Source organism: Nerophis lumbriciformis, linkage group LG05 (genome assembly GCF_033978685.3).
Source record: "Nerophis lumbriciformis linkage group LG05, RoL_Nlum_v2.1, whole genome shotgun sequence".
Lineage (NCBI taxonomy): Eukaryota > Metazoa > Chordata > Actinopteri > Syngnathiformes > Syngnathidae > Nerophis > Nerophis lumbriciformis.
Window position 1 is genome coordinate 20,819,480 of NC_084552.2, and position 19,118 is coordinate 20,838,597.

The 19,118-nt window shown below is 42.2% G+C and overlaps 2 protein-coding genes across 2 annotated transcripts; one reads left to right on the forward strand and one right to left on the reverse strand.

Annotated features, from left to right (window-relative positions):
- The first annotated feature begins 7,729 nt into the window (after positions 1-7,729).
- grpel1 (GrpE-like 1, mitochondrial) lies at positions 7,730-13,177 on the forward strand. Its single transcript, XM_061961128.1, has 4 exons — positions 7,730-7,866; positions 10,031-10,178; positions 12,171-12,252; positions 12,332-13,177. The coding sequence occupies exons 1-4, from the start codon at positions 7,799-7,801 to the stop codon at positions 12,676-12,678; spliced, it is 645 nt and encodes a 214-aa protein (XP_061817112.1). The 5' UTR covers positions 7,730-7,798; the 3' UTR covers positions 12,679-13,177.
- Positions 13,178-13,204: 27 nt separating this feature from the next.
- Positions 13,205-19,113, reverse strand: tada2b (transcriptional adaptor 2B). The gene is made up of 2 exons (XM_061961126.2): positions 18,790-19,113; positions 13,205-16,174 (listed from the first exon to the last, which is right to left on the reverse strand). The coding sequence occupies exons 1-2, from the start codon at positions 19,057-19,059 to the stop codon at positions 14,987-14,989; spliced, it is 1,458 nt and encodes a 485-aa protein (XP_061817110.1). The 5' UTR covers positions 19,060-19,113; the 3' UTR covers positions 13,205-14,986.
- Positions 19,114-19,118: the final 5 nt, after the last annotated feature.

Consider the following 19,118-nt stretch of genomic DNA (forward strand, 5'->3'; position numbering starts at 1 on the left):
TCTGTAAGTGCAAGTTAAAACTCTCCTATGCAAGGCGAAAACCGTTTATCAACAACACCCAGAAACGCCGTCGGCTTCGCTGGGCCTGAGCTCATCTAAGATGGACTGATACAAAGTGGAAAAGTGTTCTGTGGTCTGACGAGTCCACATTTCAAATTGTTTTTGGAAACTGTGGACGTCGTGTCCTCCGGACCAAAGAGGAGAAGAACCATCCGGATTGTTATAGGCGCAAAGTTGAAAAGCCAGCATCTGTGATAGTATGGGGGTGTATTAGTGCCCAAGACATGGGTAACTTACACATCTGTGAAGGCGCCATTAATGCTGAAAGGTACATACAGGTTTTGGAGCAACATATGTTGCCATCCAAGCAACGTTACCATGGACGCCCCTGCTTATTTCAGCAAGACAATGCCAAGCCACGTGTTACATCAACGTGGTTTCATAGTAAAAGAGTTCGGGTACTAGACTGGCCTGCCTGTAGTCCAAACCTGTCTCCCATTGAAAATGTGTGGCGCATTATGAAGCCTAAAATACCACAACGGAGACCCCCGGACTGTTGAACAACTTAAGCTGTACATCAAGCAAGAATGGGAAAGAATTCCACATGAGAAGCTTCAAAAATGTGTCTCCTCAGTTCCCAAACGTTTACTGAGTGTTGTTAAAAGGAAAGGCCATGTAACACAGTGGTGAACATGCCCTTTCCCAACTACTTTGGCACGTGTTGCAGCCATGAAATTCTGTGTTAATTATTATTTGCAAAAAAAAAAAAAGTTTATGAGTTTGAACATCAAATATCTTGTCTTTGTAGTGCATTCAATTGAAGATGGGTTGAAAAGGATTTGCAAATCATTGTATTCCATTTATATTTACTTCTAAATCAATTTCCCAACTCATATGGAAACAGGGTTTGTACATTCAATTTAAGAACTTGCACACAAAGCAACACTGGAGGTGACTATGACGTGCGCATTTTCCGCGCATGCGTACTAGGTCGCGTTGCACCGGCGGACGGAGGCGGGGGTCTTAAACGATGTCATTGTTGTGTGTGGACACGGATAAGGTTAGGTGTGATTTACCCTGGATAACCTTATCCGGTTTAGTGTACACGGGGCCTTAGTGTTGCCAGTGGGATTAAAGCCGGAGTACCCGGAGGGAACCCACGCAATCAGTGGGGAGAACCTGCAAACTCCACACAGAAAGATCCTCGAACCGAGGATCTTCTTATTGTGAAGCCCGAGCACCACTGCATCACCGTGCTGCCCTCTTTCAACCTCAGTAAAACTAAAATAATGTTATTGGGTAACGGTAGAAGAGAAAGTCAAATAAAAATAAATGGAGAAGACATTGAAAGAGTAAAATAAATACATTTTTGGGGTGTAATAACAGACGATAAAACGAACTAGACATCTCATATAAAATATACAACACAAGGCGGCGAGAAATATTTAAATAATGAATAACGGAAAATATTTTCTAAACCAAAAATCACTAGAAATTATTTACTGCTCGCTAGTGTTACCATATCTGAGTGATTGGGCAGAAATATGGGTAAACAACTACAAAAGTACACTTCATTTACTAACGGTGTTACAAAAGAGATCAGTTAGAATAATACATAATGTTGGATATAGAGAACATACAAACACTTTATTTATTTCATCAAAAATATTGAAATTAAAGAAGAAGTCAAACAATGTACTAATGTGATCCAGTTTAAAAACTGTTCAAACTAAAAGTCTTTACAAAGTATCAAGAATTATGATGAAAATCTAAGATATTAATCATCTTATTAAGGGAATCATAACTGACCTAACTATTTATAAGGAGAACTGTTGTATTTAAACTAAATTGTCAATTGTGTACAAATGTGGACAGCAAGTGAACAAATGTGTTCATAATTGCTATGAAGTGGAAAAGGGAGGAATAAATAAGCTTTGCTTCTTCATACTCCTTTTTTGACATATTCTAAAAGAAAATGAAAAATGTCAAATATGTGATGTATCATATTGAAACTGTATACATGTTCGAAATCAACTTCAAACAATATATTTGACTACTTTGACCACTGCATGAGCTCTCCTTGCAGTCTGAGAGCAAACACACATCACTTGTGCGTCGATTGTGACACAGCAGGCATCTCCTTTGCCTTTTTACCTGGTGGTCTTATCTGGCCAGGGGAACACGCCGCTGGACCCAATGAGCTTGGCTGATTGTGATCCGCGTAAACAAGCATCCTCTTGATCGTACTGTTATGTACGATCTACTAGTACTCTGCTGTTGTCTGACGAGGCCAAGGTTTGTCAGACATGAATAATTAAACTCTAGTCATGTTTACTTCTTCTAAAAAAACAAAAAAACAATCACACTGAACCAAATCTTATCTGTTCCACCATAACAAAGAAGAAATGTACAAAGCATTTAATCTGGGGGTTTTTTTTCCGATGTGACATTATTATCGTAGGCATCTAAGATATTTGTTAAAAAACATTATATCCCCAGGCTGAAAACTCCCAATGTCTGTTCATAAGAGAAAAGTGATTAACCTAAGAAACCACAAGGCACATACAAACCCCGTTTCCATATGAGTTCTGAAATTGTGTTAGATGTAAATATAAACGAAATACAATGATTTGCAAATCATTTTCAACCCATATTCAATTGAATGCACTACAAAGACAAGATATTTGATGTCCAAACTCATAAACTTTTTTTTTTTTGCAAATAATAATTAACTTAGAATTTCATGGCTGCAACACGTGCCAAAGTAGTTGGGAAAGGGCATGTTCACCACTGTGTTACATGGCCTTTCCTTTTAACAACACTCAGTAAACGTTTGGGAACTGAGGAGACACATTTTTGAAGCTTCTCAGGTGGAATTCTTTCCCATTCTTGCTTGATGTACAGCTTAAGTTGTTCAACACATTGTTGTGGTATTTTAGGCTTCATAATGCGCCACACATTTTCAATGGGAGACAGGTCTGGACTACAGGCAGGCCAGTCTAGTACCCGCACTCTTGTGTTTGATGAGCATTCCTCAACTTTATCAGTATTTATTGCCACCTTTCCCAACTTCTTTGTCACGTGTTGCTGGCATCAAATTCTAAAGTTAATGATTATTTGCAAAAAAAAAATTTTTTTATCAGTTTGAACATCAAATATGTTGTCTTTGTAGCATATTCAACTGAATATGGGTTGAAAATGATTTGCAAATCATTGTATTCCGTTTATATTTACATCTAACACAATTTCCCAACTCATATGGAAACGGGGTTTGTACTTCCAAACTGTCTCCTGAGTTAAACCTTTTAATATTTGGCAGTGGTTAAAGTAATAAATATGGGTCATTGTCGAATCCAAAGGCATTCTACACCTATTGCATGTGGAAAGTTTTCAAAGACCTTCACTTTTTCCACATGTTGTTATGTTACAGCCTTATCCAAAAATGGAATCAATTCTACAGACAATACCCCATAATGACAATAAGAAAAGTTTTTTATTTTCATTTTGCAAATGTATCAAAAAATAAAAAAAAGTATTTAAAAAGAAATGGTGTTCTATACAGTAATCCGGAAAGTATTCATAGCTCGTCACCTTTCCCACATTTTATCTTACAGCCTTATTTCAAAATGGAATAAATACATTTCTGTCCTAAAAATTGCATAAGTTGATTGGCACACCTATCTTTGGACAGTTTCGTCCATTCCTTTTTGCAGCACCTCTCAAGCTCCATCAGGTTGGATGAAAAGCATTGGTTCTCATCCAGGATGTCTCTGTACATTGCTGCATTCATCGTTCCCTCTATTCTGACTAGTCTCCGAATCCCTACCACTGAAAACCATCCCCACAGCATGATGCTGCCACCACCATGCTTCACTGTAGGGATAGAATAGAATAGAATGGACTTTATTGTCATTATATTTGCATATAACGAGATTAAGGACTTCAATTTAAGGTGCGGTAGTGGGAACAAATATGGGGTAAAAATAAATTAAATTACACAACGGGTAATAAAGAAAAAACTAACAATTGAAATAAACAGACTACTATCCAATAAAAATAATAAGCAATCCTGTATAATATACAAAACACTATAGAAATACAAAATACTGTACAATATACAGAACAAGACAAGAGTACCGGAGCAATAAATAACAATCAGTGTCGGACGTATTGCACTCGAAGGGTAATATTGCACAGTAGGGTATTAGGGTAGGATATTGTATAGGGGTGAATTATTATTATAAGTTACAGTTCAAGATGGTGACAGCTCTGGGAAAGAAGCTGTCTCTGAGCCTGTTTGTCCTGGCTCTGATGCACCTATAGCGCCTGCCCGATGGTACCAGGTCGAACAGGTGGAAGCCAGGGTGTGTGCTGTCCTTGGTGATGCTTTTTGCTCTGTTGAGGCAGCGGGAGTTGTGTAAATCCTTCAGGGAGGCGAGGGGGCAGCCGATGATTTTTTGTGCAGACTTTATGACCCTCTGAATCGCCTGTTTGTCTGCTTCAGTGCAGCTGGCGTACCACACTGTTATGCAGTACGTCAGCAGGCTCTCGACAGCCGAGCGATAGAAGGTCACCATCTCCAGCCTCTCCAGTCTGTTCTTCCTCAGCACCCTCAGGAAGTGGAGTCTCCGCTGGGCCTTCCGGATGACCGCAGTTGTATTTTGGGTACAGGAGAGGTCAGCAGATATGAGGATGCCGAGGTATGAGGGATGGTATTGGCCTGGTGATGAGCGGTGCCTGGTTTCCTCCAAACATGACGCCTGGCATTCACCCCAAAGAGTTCCATTTTTGTCTCATCAGACCTGATCATTTTGTTTCTTAGGGTCTAAGAAATGGCTTCCGTCTGGCCAATCTACCACACAGGCCTGATTAGTGAATTTCTGCAGAGATGATTGTCCTTCTGGGACGTTCTCCTCTCTCCACAGAGGAATGTTGTAGCTCTGACAGAGTGACCATCGGGTTCTTGGTCACCTCCCTGACTAGACTAAGATGGATGCAGCAATGTACAGAGATAACCTGCATGAAAACCAACACTTCTCATCCAACCTGATGGAGCTTGAGAGGTGCTGCAAAGAGGAATGGGTCAAACTGTCCAAAGATAGGTGTGCCAAGTTTGTGGAATTGTATTCAAAAAGACTAGAGGCTGTAATTGCTGCCAAAAGTGCATCAACCAAGTATTGAACAAAGGCTGTGAATACTTAGACAAACAATGATCCACAAGGGAAGTTGTTCCACACAGTAGCTCAGTTACAAAGGATGGAAAGTGTAAGGGATGGAAAGGATAATGCAGGTATAAAGCAGACTAAAAATGTACCACAATAGCAATATAAAATATAACATATATGTAATATTTACATATTATATATACAGTATATGATATATACTGATATATTATATTATATTTTTTATATAATATATACAATATATAACAATTACCATGTACAATATTACAGTATATATAACAGCTGCAGCATAAAATAGAGAGTAGATCCAGCAGAAAATATCCATTAGAAACAAAGAGAGGTAGCTAACATACAAAGAGAGGTAGCTAACCTAAATAACAACAATAGTGAAGTAAAGTGTGAAGTGAATTATATTTATATAGCGCTTTTATGTCACCAAAAATGATTCCCGGGCGCAGCACCGCTGCTGCCCACTGCTCCCCTCACCTCCCAGGGGGTGAACAAGGGAATGGGTCAAATGCATAGGACACATTTCACCACACCTAGTGTGTGTGTGACAATCGTTGGTACTTTAATTTTAACTTTTCTCTAGTGACTCAAAGCGCTTTACATAGTGAAACCCAATATCTAAGTTACATTTAAACCAGTGTGGGTGGCACTGGGAGCAGGTGGGTAAAGTGTCTTGCCCAAGGACACAACGGCAGTGACTGGGATGGCGGAAGCGGGGATCGAACCTGGAATCCTCAAGTTGCTGGCACGGCCACTCTACCAACCAAACTATACCGCCCCAATACTTATAATTCACCTTTAAGGTCTACTGAAACCCACTACTACCGACAATGCAGTCTGATAGTTTATATATCAATGATGAAATCTTAACATTGCAACACATGCCAATACGGCCGAGTTAGCTTACTAAAGTGCAATTTTAAATTTTGCGCGAAATATCCTGCTGAAAACGTCTCGGTATGATGACGTCAGCGCGTGACGTCACGGATTGTGGAGGACATTTTGGGACAGCATGGTGGCCAGCTATTAAGTCGTCTGTTTTCATCGCAAAATTCCACAGTATTCTGGACATCTGTGTTGGTGAATCTTTTGCAATTTGTTCAATGAACAATGGAGACAGCAAAGAAGAAAGCTGTAGGTGTGAAGCGGTGTATTGTGGCCGACTGCAGCAACACAAACACAGCCGGTGTTTCATTGTTTACATTCCCGGAAGATGACAGTCAAGCTTTACCATTGGCCTGTGGAGAACTGGGACAACAGAGACTCTTACCAGGAGGACTTTGAGTTGGATGCGCAGACGCGGTACCGTGAGTACGCATGCAGCTGCGGCTTCCAAACATTTGATCGCTTGTCCGTACGTGCATGCCGCTATGTGCATGTCACGTACGTAACTTTGGGGACTTTGGGGAAATATATGTGCTGTATGAACTTTGGGGAGGTGAACGGTACTTTGGGCTGTGGGACTGAGTGTGTTGTGCAGGTGTTTGAGTTGTATTGGCGGGTTACATGGATGGGAGGGGGAGGTGTTTGTTATGTGGGATTAATTTGTGGCATATTAAATATAAGCCTGGTTGTGTTGTGGCTAATAGAGTATATATATGTCTTGTGTTTATTTACTGTTTTAGTCATTCCCAGCTGAATATCAGGTCCCACCCGCCTCTCACAGCATCTTCCCTATCTGAATCGCTCCCACTGCCCTCTAGTCCTTCACTCTCACTTTCCTCATCCACGAATCTTTCATCCTCGCTCAAATTAATGGGGAAATCGTCGCTTTCTCGGTCCGAATCGCTCTCGCTGCAGGTGGCCATGATTGTAAACAATGTGCAGATGTGAGGAGCTCCACAACCTGTGACGTCACACTACTCGTCTGCTACTTCCGGTACAGGCAAGGCTTTTTTATCAGCGACCAAAAGTTGCGAACTTTATCGTCGATGTTCTCTACTAAATCCTTTCAGCAAAAATATGGCAATATCGTGAAATGATCAAGTATGACACATAGAATGGACCTGCTATCCACGTTTAAATAAGAAAATCGCATTTCAGTAGGCCTTTAAACTCCAGGGCAAGCGAACTACTTCCTGTTGTCATGTGATTTATCTATTTTATTTCATTTTATTTTTAATACATGTGCAAATGTACATTGTCTCATTGTCATTATGGCTGTGTAGAATTTTTATGACAAAAATAAAATTATTCCATTTTGAAATAAGGCTGTAAAATAAAATGTGGGGAAAGTGAAGAGCTATGAATACTGTATACAACACCATTTATTTTTAAAGTTCACATTAATTACTCTTAATTACAATCACCCCCAATAATTTTAAATCATGAATACCCTTGAGTATGTAATTGTATAATCATGATCCAATGTTTATGTAATAACCTTATTACATACGCTCGTCCTTGATCACGTGTGCGCTTTTCACCTTTAAACTCCAGCGCAAGCGAACTACTTCCCGTTGTCATATCCGCTTCCCCAGGCGATTGGTCGGGGAACACAAGCCCCGCCTTTCCTATCTCCCGATAGGCCAGCTCGCACGCCGCCGCCGCACTAGGGTGTCCCTGTCAGCGCGCACCGTAAGGAGCTCGTTTCATTCGAGAGAAAAATGGCGAGTTTGTGTGTGCGAACGGCGCGGCAGAGCTTCTCCTACGTCACTCTGGCCACGATTGGGAGGTTAGGACCCGAACTATTTACCTTAATGCGTGTAACGTGTGCGTTGTTAGCATGGCATCGTCTGACGACATACCTTGACATAGTTCCGGTTTACAATGTATAAGCTAACTATTAGTGTACATTGCTACTTTGCTTTTTCTTTTTCACTATCTTCTTGTTATGGGACACTCACCCTCTGCTCTTGCCATTTCTAAAATAAAGTAGTGTAAAGTTCTAACTTATATCTGTCAGGAGCCTGCTATTAGGGCTGTGAATCTTTGGGTGTCCCACGATTCGATTCAATATCGATTCCTGGGGTCACGATTCGATTCAAAATCGATTTTTTTTTCCGATTCAAAATCGATTTTTATTTTCAATTCAACACGATTCCCGATTCTCTATTCGTTCAATACATAGGATTTCAGCAAGATCTACCCCAGTCTGCTGACATGCAAGCAGAGTTGTAGATTGTTGTAAAAAGCTTTTATAATTGTAAAGGACAATGTTTTATCAACTGATTGCAATAATGTAAATTTGTTTTAACTATTAAATGAACCAAAAATATGACTTATTTTATCTTTGTGAAAATATTGGACACAGTGTGTTGTCAAGCTAATGAGATGTGATGCAAGTGTAAGCCACTGTGACACTATTGTTCTTTTTTTTCTTTTTTTTTAAATGTCTAATGATAATGTCAATGAGGGATTTTTAATCACTGTTATGTTGAAATTGTAACTAATAATACTGTTGTTGATAATATTCATTTTTGTTTCACTACTTTTGGTTTGTTCTGTGTCGTGTTTGTGTCTCCTCTCAATTGCTCTGTTTATTGCAGTTCTGAGTTTTGGAATTGGATTGCATTGTTATGGTATTGCTGTGTATCGATTTTTTAAATATGAGAATCGATTCTGAATCGCACAACGTCATAATCGCGATTCGAATTCGAATCGATTTTTTCCCACACCCCTAATTGCTACTGCTATCCTCCATTGCGTGACGTTGTGTCGTAATGAGTGTGGTTACGTCATTACTAGTAAACAGCTGAAGGTTTGCTAATGACCAACAATGCTCCCATTTGATTGATTGAAACTTTTATTAGTAGATTGTACAGTACAGTACATAATCCGGACAATTGACCACTAAATGGTAACACCCGGATACGTTTTTCCACTTGTTTAAGTCAGGGTCCACGTTAATCAACTCGTGACCGGGAGTAAGAGATCAAATACATGTATCGATTTGGTTATAGCTAAATATAACAATAGATATGTTTATTATGTTTCATGGTGTCCATAAGTGGTTATGCTAGCCTTGTAACATGGGTTTACGGGTCCATCCATCCATTTTCTACCGCTTGTCCCTTTCGGGGTCACAGGGGATTCGGGCGGAAGTCGGCGTACACCCTGGACAAGTCGCCACATTATCGCAGGGCCAACACAGTTAGACAACATTCACACTCACATTCACACACTAGGGCAGTGGTTCTTAACCTTGTTGGAGGTACCGAACCCCACCAGTTTCATATGCGCATTCACCGAACCCTTCTTTAGTGAAAATAAAATGTTTTTTTTTTAATTCAAGACAAAGTTATATGTTTTTGGTAACACTTTAGTATGAGGAACATATTTCAAGTAACAAAGACTTAATTTAGAGTTATTTGGTTAGGGCCAGGGTTAGAGGGTTGGGTTATAAAAAGGCCATGCCGAATAAGGCATTAATAAGTACTTAATAATGACTAGTTAAGAGCCAATATGTTACTAATTTGCATGTTAATAAGCAACTAATTAATGGTGAATATGTTCCCCATACTAAAGTGTTACCATGTTTTTTTACTGGTGCACAAAATGAACCGTGCATGAACATCACCTTGTTCAAAGAACAAAACCAACAGTGCATAAACGCACAACAAATTATACACCTGCAAATCAGTCTGACTTCTGCTGTTGCCGTATCCGTAATACGCCGATAGGGAGAAGTTTTTATTTACACGATGAGTCGGGAGTGTCTTGACCTCCGCCGAACCCCTGAGCCCGACTCACCGAACTCCTCGGGTTCGATCGAACCCAGGTTAGGAACCACTGCACTAGGGCAATTTTAGTGTTGCCAATCAACCTATCCCCAATTGCATGTTTTTGGTGTTCTACAAGAAGTAGTAACTGGGATGTCTCCCTTTCTTCACATTTAGAGCATCCCCACGGCGGTTATGCACAGCAGCCTCCGGGCTGAAGGACAGCAACAGTGCAGGGGAGAAGAGTGAGAAGCCCGAGCAGAGTGCGGTGGAGAAGGTCCTGGCGGAGAAGACCCAGCTGGAGGAGCAGCTCAGGGAAATGACTGTGAGTGAGCATCAGGTTTTTACTGCGAAACAGTGTTTGCGGCCACAAGAAATGTCTCCTGCTGAGAAATATAATGTAATAAACCTTCATTTTTTACTCCATAGAGCGGCCACTAACATCAAACATGTTCTGCAATGATGCGTGACGTTAACCATAAGCGAATGCAACAAAATTTTGTTCTTAACTGTACTGTAAAGTTCAAATTTGAATGACAATAAAAAGGAAGTCAAAGTCTTAAGTCTCATAGATCGGGTCATACAGCTAAATTCCACTGAGTGCATTTTGCACTGCTCGTTTGTTAGTACGCCAATATTCACCAGCTACTGCTTAGTGCTGCCAGGCAGCAGTAGCAAGTTCTAGGTGAATATTAGTTTTTTTCGTTGTTTTACTTTTGTAGCTGTATGTAGAAATAAAGCCGCTGAAGTGGCAGCTGGTTGCATCAGCTCTGTTATGTCTTCTGCTGTTTTCTTCTTGTTCTCATGTGGGTTTTTTCCCCTTTGTATCTGCACTGCAACCACATCATTTCCCCATTGTGGGATAAACAACCTCTATCCTATTTTAAAACAGGCCAACTGGAGAAGAAGAGCGGGAGACTTGCCTGTTTTCCTGATTTTTTTTCTGTGTGGAGTTTACATGTTCTCCCCGTGACTGCGTGGGTTCTCCCGGGTACTCCGGCTTCCTCCCACTTTCAAAGACATGCACCTGGGGATAGGTTGATTGGCAACACTAAATTGAACCCTAGTGTGTGAATGTGAGTGTGAATGTTGTCTGTCTATCTGTGTTGGCCCCTGAGATGAGCTGGCAACTTGTCCAGGGTGTACACCGCCTACCGCCCGAATGCAGTTGAGAGAGGCTCCAGCACCCCCGCGACAAGCGGTAGAAAATTCTCACTATTATGTTAGATCCACTATGGACTGGACTCTCACAATATTATGCTAGATCCACTCGACGTCCATTGCACTGGTCGCCCAGTGGGGAGCCTCCAAGGTTTCTCATTGGGTTGAGTTTTTTCTTGCCCTGATGTGGGATCTGGTCATTGTGGCTTGTGCAGCCCTTTGAGACACTCGTCATTTAGGGCTATATAAGTAAACATTGATTGATTGATTGATTGAAGATGGATGGATACATAACCTATTATTAAATCTAGAACGTTTCATCTGAAAATCAACCGGATTTATTTAGATTTTATGTACTGCCTGTCCTGCTTTACTCTATTTATGCAAAATTGCTGCATAATTTGAGTTATTATGCACTTATTATGTTAGGGACGGCGTGGCGCAGTGGTAGAATGGCCGTGCGCGACCCGAGGGTCCCTGGTTCAATCACCACCTAGTACCAACCTCGTCATGTCCGTTGTGTCCTGAGCAAGACACTTCACCCTTGCTCCTGATGGGTGCTGGTTAGCGCCTTGCATGGCAGCTCCCTCCATCAGTGTGTGAATGTGTGTGTGAATGGGTAAATGTGGAAGTAGTGTCAAAGCGCTTTGAGTACCTTTAAGGTAGAAAAGCGCTATAGAAGTACAACCCATTTATTTATCATTTACTTATTTAGTACTTTAAGGATAAACTTGCTACGCAATTTATCGATTGTGCTTTTTTCCATAATGTTTAAGTTTGATCAATTAATAAATAATTTCAATTGCTGTCGACATAAACCTACTATGGATGTTTGCATATGGGACAGACTGTATCGTTACATCTATGTTACGGTGGTGTACGTACTACACCTACATCCGCACACTTATATTCTTGCGCCAACAAGCACCCTTTCTCATTTGTTTTCAAAGTTTGAACGACTCAGCAAGCAGCAGCTCTATACTCCTGCCATTTCAACGAATCATCACCATTACTTAACATTTCATCGCATGTGTTTACTAATTTGAAGCTTCCCGTTTCAATGTGTGAGTTTGTCATGGCAACCTTTTGTCGTTTTCCTTAAGACGTTGCTATAGACAGGTTTGGCTGTACTTTGATAACAAATCTGTCATTCCAGGATAAGTACAAGCGAGCCTTGGCAGATACAGAGAACCTCCGGACGAGGCATCGGGGAATGGTTGAGGATGCTAAATTATTTGGTAAACCTCTCCCTAATGAGCACCCTTTGGCTCAACAGAGGAAATGAATGCAGTATTTATACAATCTGTTCTTTACCAGGTATTAAGGACTTCTGCAAGGACCTGCTGGAGGTGGCCGACATTTTGGAGAAGGCGACAGAAAGCGTGCCCAAAGAGGAATTGACAAGCCACAACATTCACCTGAAGAACCTTTACGACGGCCTGGTGATGACGGAGGCGGCGATCCAGAAGGTGTTCACCAGGCACGGCCTCGTCAAGCTCAACCCTGATGGTCAGGTGTTCGACCCGTACAAGCACGATGCCATCTTTGAGATGGTCACAGAGGGGAAAGAGCCCGGCACTGTCGCCGTAGTGACCAAGGTGGGCTACACGCTTCACGAACGTGTTCTCAGGCCGGCAGAGGTGGGCGTGGTCAAAGCCCCCTAGGCAGGCGATTGAGACTGTAACCATGCACACTGGGCTTCCTGTGCCAGGTGAAGATTGGCCGTGTTCGTCTGTAATGGGACAGTAAACACAAATGATTTCATCACAACTTGTCCTTAGTTTAATCTGGTGATCACTTGCCACTTTTTGGTGATCACTTGCCACTTTTTGGCAAAAGCCATGCAGTAGAAAGTGAGTGTCAATTGAAATGTTAACTTCTTGAGGATGACTATGTTTCTGTTTAGTTGGCACCTTATAAACCTCTTTAAGGGGCATTTTTAAACAGTGACATAATTGTCTGTGAACTCGAAACCATCAAAAGATTTGCTAATGATGAATAAAACCAACTTACTATTGAGCAGCAGGGAAACTTTAGGAATCATTCCACATTGATCTCTTACGGTCTTGCAAGCAGAACAATGTTACAGTACCTCAACCTAAAGTGACATTTGCATTGACAACATCAAAATAAAACTGACACAACTGTCATCATATGCCAGTGGCTTGCTTGTTTGCGCCTGTCAATCACAGCAGAGGACATTTTAAATTAAACATTATGCATGTTTAATAAATTGTGCACACATACCACCATGTCGTTTAAGGACATCTTTGCCATATAAAATTTGTTTTAATTACAAAAGCTATCAAAAATTCCATGACAAAATCATGTACAGGTCACTAGTTTATGTCATTTCATAAATTATTTACATGTGGGTGGATAAGGTAAGCAAACTTTCCTTACTCATATTTTCAGAGTCAAAATTTAAGGGCACAAAGTTGCAAGGTGACAAGAATGCAATTACTATCAATAAATATGTGTTGGGGGACTATTATCAACTGCAAATTAAAATTGGGAGTAAAATCAAAACTAGGACTGAGCACTTTGACAGGGACATCACATTCAACCGCACTGACATTTTACAGGTGACTAAAACACACCTGGTTGTGCCTTAAACACATTATTTCAACTGGCTCGGCTCTAAAAAGCGGCAGTCAGCCGCAACCAAAAGTGCATTGGAAAACAATTAAATGACTTTTTTCTTTTGGGGGGCAAAATCTAATCCCTTTGTTTCATCTGGTCAACCGTGCAAAGCAACTCCAACCCTGAAAAAATGTGAATTTCATCAAACAGGTCGCCGGCCTTTTTGATATGTGGAGCCTATGAGGTGTTAAGAAGAGTTTAGCTGCTCCTTTAACAATACATGTCATCGAATTGGTAAAACATGTTGAGATCTCTGTGGATGTCTGTCACATTGTAACAATAAGGCAGACACATGACCAAACCCAACGATGACACAAAATACTGACAATCCACACACAAATATGGCTCTTTTGTTCTATATCCTCCAGCAAGGACATTTCCTATACAGTATATCCCCACTTATTCATGGTTCAACATTGCCCCCTGATATAATTTCATTTTTCTTGCATTAAATTGTAAATAATGCTGTTTTCTTATTGTAACTTAAAAAGAAAGTGGTGAGATGGCGCTATCGGCTGTCTCACTAGTCAATTAACTCATTTTGCAGCAGAAACACAATTTGATTTTCTGGAATTCATGTTTTGTAAGTACGATACTATAGGTTTCTTAATAAGTAAAACTGAATTTAAAATGTGTCAGAATAGGGATGCACAATAAATATCAAATAGATAATTATCAGGCTGATATGAGGAATTATGACATACCAATAAATCTGATAACATAAAAAAAAAAACACTCCAATGAGGCGTGATTACCCGCACTGTGCTGCAGGTGGGTAAGGGTGAGCAAATCAAGCGATCCGTTTTCTCCTGGTCATGCTGTAAAGGACTTGTTGTAATCTTCCCCCGAGCTCACTGTAAACAAACATGGCGGCGATCGTGCGGGACTTCACCGTTTCAGAGGAAGACATTTTGCATGCTATTTGCACCAAATGTTCTGCAAACATTCCGCGAGAATGGGGGAAAAAAAAACATCAAACCTTATCAGCCACCTGAAATGCCAGCATTGCTACGATGGTGTTTTGCTACGCGTGCTGCTAATGCAATGTGCCGCAAAAATAACAGTTAATTCTCCTTTTAATAAAATATTCGATATAAATAACTTATTGGTATCGGTCCTGAAAAGCAGGTAGGTCTGTATTGGTATCATCTTGAAAAAAAACGATGTGTTTGGAGTAACAAAAATAAGCATTTATAGGGCGTTTTACGGGTGCGCTTTTCGCGCGGGAGGGGAACTGGCAATGTAACCCCAGGAATAGCGGGGATCTAATGTACACATTCACAATGCCACATAAAAAAAAAAGGCACAAAAAGGCCACAAGTCACTCATTTAAGCAGTGTCTCTGTCTCTGGATATCCAACCACTCTCCGTGAGAAAGGTGACGATGCGCTTCCTGAGCACCTTGTCCAGGTAGCTGGGCAGCCGGCTCTTAGCGGGGATGCCCTGCCTTTTCTGCAGGTTGTCCTTGATGATAATGGTCTTGACTGTCAGGTAGCGGGCGGGGCTCAGGTTCAGAGAGTTACACAGGACCTTCTCGTGGTCCGACAGCAGCTCAAAGCCCGTCAGGTTCTCGATGGCGGCAAACTCGCCCTCTTTGCCTTCCTCTTTGATCACACAACCGACGCCGAGGCCTCCGACCGCACTCCCTCCCCCCCCGCCGAGTCCCACACAACCCCCCCGCTTGGAGATGACCACGCTCTTGTTCTCCTTTCGCTTCTCGCGCTTGTGCCGTGCCGCCTCGTACTCGGCGGACTCGTCCAGGCGGGTGATGCCATTGCGGCGGTACCGCTGCAGCTCACGCACCTTGGCCCTCAGCGTGCGCTCTTTGTGCATGTTCTCAAAGAGCTCCTCGACTTCTCGGTGGGCCATGAACTGGCAAAGCCCCCGTAGGTGCGCCCTCTGATCCTTTTCCTCCTTGGTGAGCTTCCTTTTGGGCGTGGTGGGAACTGGACACGTTCCTGCCGTCGTCGTGGAACCCGGTGCCGCCGTGGCACTACCGGCTACCGCTCCAATCCCACCAGCAGCGGGGCCGACAACTCCTAGTGGACCTGCTTTTTCTTTCTCTCGTGTGTCTTTCTTGTCCCGCCCCAGGAAAGCAGGTACTAGGTTGTAGTCCCGGGCGATGTTCTTCCGCCGCTGCCTCTCACGTAGTTTACGCACGTACATGTCCACGTGGGCGCGCTTCATTTCTATCTCCACGTCCTCGTCGTCGTAGTTGACCGAAAGCCCGCTGATGAGTTTCTCGGCGTCCTGGTCATACTCGATCTCGTAGTCGTCCCGCAGCGGCATGTAGCCCAGCTGCTGCTGCTCGGCCAGGCTGATGTCCAGCGGTGGCAGCGGAGTGGTGAGGCTGGGCGACAGCGGCCCCCCGCTCGGGCACGTATGGTCCGTCACCCGGTTAGGAATGCTGTCGGGGATGCAGGCCTTTCCCAGGTTGCCGTGGATGTACATAGCCACGTAGTGCTCCATGACTTCCTGGGGAGTCCGATTGGCTCCAACGTGGGCAGCCATGTCCTCCTGCACAACATCATTAAAACAAGTTACTATTAATGCAGAGTGGCAATACATGACATCATTAAAGCAGAGTGACATTCAAACTTGACTATAGATATGAAGTTTGTGTCTGCCATTATTTTGCCATAAAATCTATTCTAACAATTATAATACATGTCAGTTGCAAGAAATACACTATATTGCCAAAAGTATTTGGCCACCTGCCTTGACTCACATATGAACTTGAAGTGCCATCCCATTCCTAACCCATAGGGTTCAATATGATGTCGGTCCACCTTTTGCAGTTATTACAGCTTCAACTCTTCTAGGAAAGCTGTCCACAAGGTTGCAGAGTGTGTTTATAGGAATTTTTCGCCCATTCTTCCAAGCGCATTGGTGAGGTCACACACTGATGTTGGTCAAGAAGGCCTGGCTCTCAGTCTCCGTTCTAATTCATCCCAAAGGCGTTCTATTGGGTTCAGGTCAGGACTCTGTGCAGGCCAGTGAATTTCATCCACACCAGACTCTGTCATCCATGTCTTTATGGACCTTGCTTTGTGCACTGGTGCACAGTCATGTTGGAAAAGGAAGCGGCCCGCTCCAAACTGTTCCAACAAGGTTGGGAGCATGGAATTGTCCAATATGTTTTGGTATCCTGGAGCATTCAAAGTTCCTTTCACTGAAACTAAGGGGCCAAGCCCAACTCCTGAAAAACAACCCCACACCATAATTTCTCCTCAACCAAATGTCACCCTCGGCACAATGCAGTCCGAAATGTAGCGTTTTCCTGGCAACCTCCAAACCCAGACTCGTCCATCAGATTGCCAGATGGTAAAGCGTGATTCATCACTCCAGAGAACGCATCTCCACTGCTCTAGATAGAGTCCAGTGGCGACGTGCTTTACACCAGTGGTCCCCAACCTTTTTGTAACTGCGGACCGGTCAACGCTTGAAAAGTTGTCCCACGGACCGGGGGTGGGGGGTATGGTATTTATTTATTTATTTATTTTTTTGTCATAAAAAAATACAATCATGTGTGCTTACGGACTGTATCCCTTGCAGACTGTATTGATATATAATGTAGGAACCAGAATATTAATAACAAAGAAACAACCCTTTTGTGTGAATGAGTGTAAATAGGGGAGGGAGGTTTTCTGGGTTGGTGCACTAATTGTAAGTGTATCTTGTGTTTTTTATAGAGATGTCCGATAATATAGGCAGGCCGATATTATCGGCCGATAAATGCTTTAAAATGTAATATTGGAAATTATTTTATGACCGGTCTCGTTTTTTAAAAATTATTATTAATCAACATAAAAAACACAAGATACACTTACAATTAGTGCACCAACCCAAAAAACCTTCCTCCCCTATTTACACTCATTCACACAAAAGGGTTGTTTCTTGGTTATTAATATTCTGGTTCCTACATTATATATCAATACAGTCTGCAAGGGATACAGTCCGTAAGCACACATGATTGTGCGTGCTGCTGGTCCACTAATAGTACTAACCTTTAACAGTTAACTTTACTCATTTTCATTAATTACTAGTTTCTATGTAACTGTTTTTATATTGTTTAACTTTCTTTTTTTATTCAAGAAAATATTTTTTATTTATTTATTTATTATTTATATATTATTATTATTTATTTATTTATATATTATTTATTTACTTATTTTATTTTATTATTTTTTAATAAAAGGACCTTATCTTCACCATACCTGGTTGTCCAAATTAGGCATAATAATGTGTTAATTCCGCGACTGTATATTTCAGTATCGGTTGATATCGGTATCGGTAATTAAAGAGTTGGACAATATCGGATATTGGCAAAAAGCCATTATCGGACATCCCTAGTTTTTTATGTTGATTTAAAAAAATTTAAAAAACATTTTTTTTATTTTTTTTTTATTTCTTGTGCGGACCGGTACCGGGCCTAGGCCCGGTGGTTGGGGACCACTGCTTTCCACCACTGCTTTGCATTGGACTTAGTGATGCATGGCTTAGATACAGGCTGCTCGGCCCTGGAAACCCATTCCATGAAGCTCTCTGCGTACTGCACGTGGGCTAATTGGAAGCTCACATGAGGTTTGGAGCTCTGTAGCAACCGACTGCAGAAAGTCGGCGACCTCTTTGCACTATGCGCTTCAGCATCCGCTGAGCCCTCTCCGTCAGTTTACGCGGCCTACCACTTTGAGGCCGAGTTGCTGTTGTTCCCAAACTCTTCCATTTACTTATAATAAAGCCGATAGTTGACTTTGGAATATTTAGGAGCGAGGACATTTTGCGACTGGATTTGTTACATAGGTGGCATCCTATGAAAGTTCCACGCTGAGCTCCTGAGAGCGGCCCATTCTTTCACAAATGTTTGTAGAAACAGTCTCCATGCCTAAGTGCTTGATTTTATACACCTGTGGCCGGGCCGAGTGATTAGGACACCTGATTCTGATCATTTGGATGGGTGGCCAAATACTTTTGGCAATATAGTGTATATGTACAACTATCAGCTGTGTTAGCTAAGCAAATCTGGTTTGTGGCTACGTAGCGAAAGTTCGTGTGTATTATCAATAAAAAAATAACATTTGTACCTGCAAGACGTAAATGAAAGTTATAAACTTTGACAAAAAATGATGTACCCAGTTTCCAAAGCCGTACTGCTCGATGGCATCGAGGAGCGACTGCTCTTCCCTGCTCGTCCATCCTCCTTCTGCCTCTGCACCCCAGAGGGAGAACCGACCGCCGTCGACTTGCTGGTAGCCGTGCCACCGCCGGTGGTTGCCTATCTCGGCCCCCGCCGAGAAACACTCGGGGCACAGCTCGATATCCGGGCAGTCGGTGCAGCGGAGCCGGAGATTGGTAACGTCTGCCAGGCAGTTCACGCAGTACTTCTTCCCCAGGTCGGCCATGTTGGCTGGCTCGAGCTTCTTGTTGTTGGGCGGGTAGGATGTCCGGGCATGCGCAGTGA